The sequence below is a fragment of the Penaeus monodon genome, chromosome 30 (genome assembly GCF_015228065.2).
Source record: "Penaeus monodon isolate SGIC_2016 chromosome 30, NSTDA_Pmon_1, whole genome shotgun sequence".
NCBI classification, from domain to species: Eukaryota; Metazoa; Arthropoda; class Malacostraca; order Decapoda; family Penaeidae; genus Penaeus; species Penaeus monodon.
In genome coordinates, this window is record NC_051415.1 from 31273931 (window position 1) to 31274262 (window position 332).

At 39.2% G+C, this 332-nt stretch overlaps 2 protein-coding genes across 2 annotated transcripts in view; both read left to right on the plus strand.

Annotated features, from left to right (window-relative positions):
* LOC119592414 (MAM and LDL-receptor class A domain-containing protein 1-like) overlaps positions 1 to 332 on the plus strand; it is an 8928-nt gene that overhangs the window by 7717 nt on the left and 879 nt on the right. The window contains exon 14 of the mRNA XM_037941235.1: positions 23 to 138. Coding sequence (XP_037797163.1) covers positions 23 to 76 — 54 coding nt within the window. The 3' untranslated portion in view covers positions 77 to 138. The remainder of the gene's footprint in view (positions 1 to 22; positions 139 to 332) is intronic.
* LOC119592415 (MAM and LDL-receptor class A domain-containing protein 1-like) overlaps positions 84 to 332 on the plus strand; it is an 11913-nt gene continuing 11664 nt past the window's right edge. Inside the window, exon 1 of the mRNA XM_037941236.1 lies at positions 84 to 138. Within this exon, the coding sequence (XP_037797164.1) occupies positions 84 to 138 (55 nt within the window). The remainder of the gene's footprint in view (positions 139 to 332) is intronic.

The window sequence follows — 332 nt, forward strand, 5'->3', positions numbered from 1 at the left end:
TCATATCACTTTCTCCCTACAGGTGGAAATCGTTGGTCTGATGGGCGACAACACCGAAGGCAACCATAGCGATTGACGACCTTATGATCCTAGAACACTCTTGCGATACGGGGCCGACAGATGGACCCGCAGCTGGCAGTAAGTGATCAGATTTCGTTGTGCGAAATGAGAATTAATAATTTCATAGATGTGTTCATAAACTGTTATTTAGATCTAATATCAAAACTTAATTACATATTGCAGGACAAATCATTATCGTTCATGCAATTTGCAATTAGGAGTAGATCCTAGGTAATTAGGCAGTAGTTTCCCTTTTTTTACAATTGTTTCAT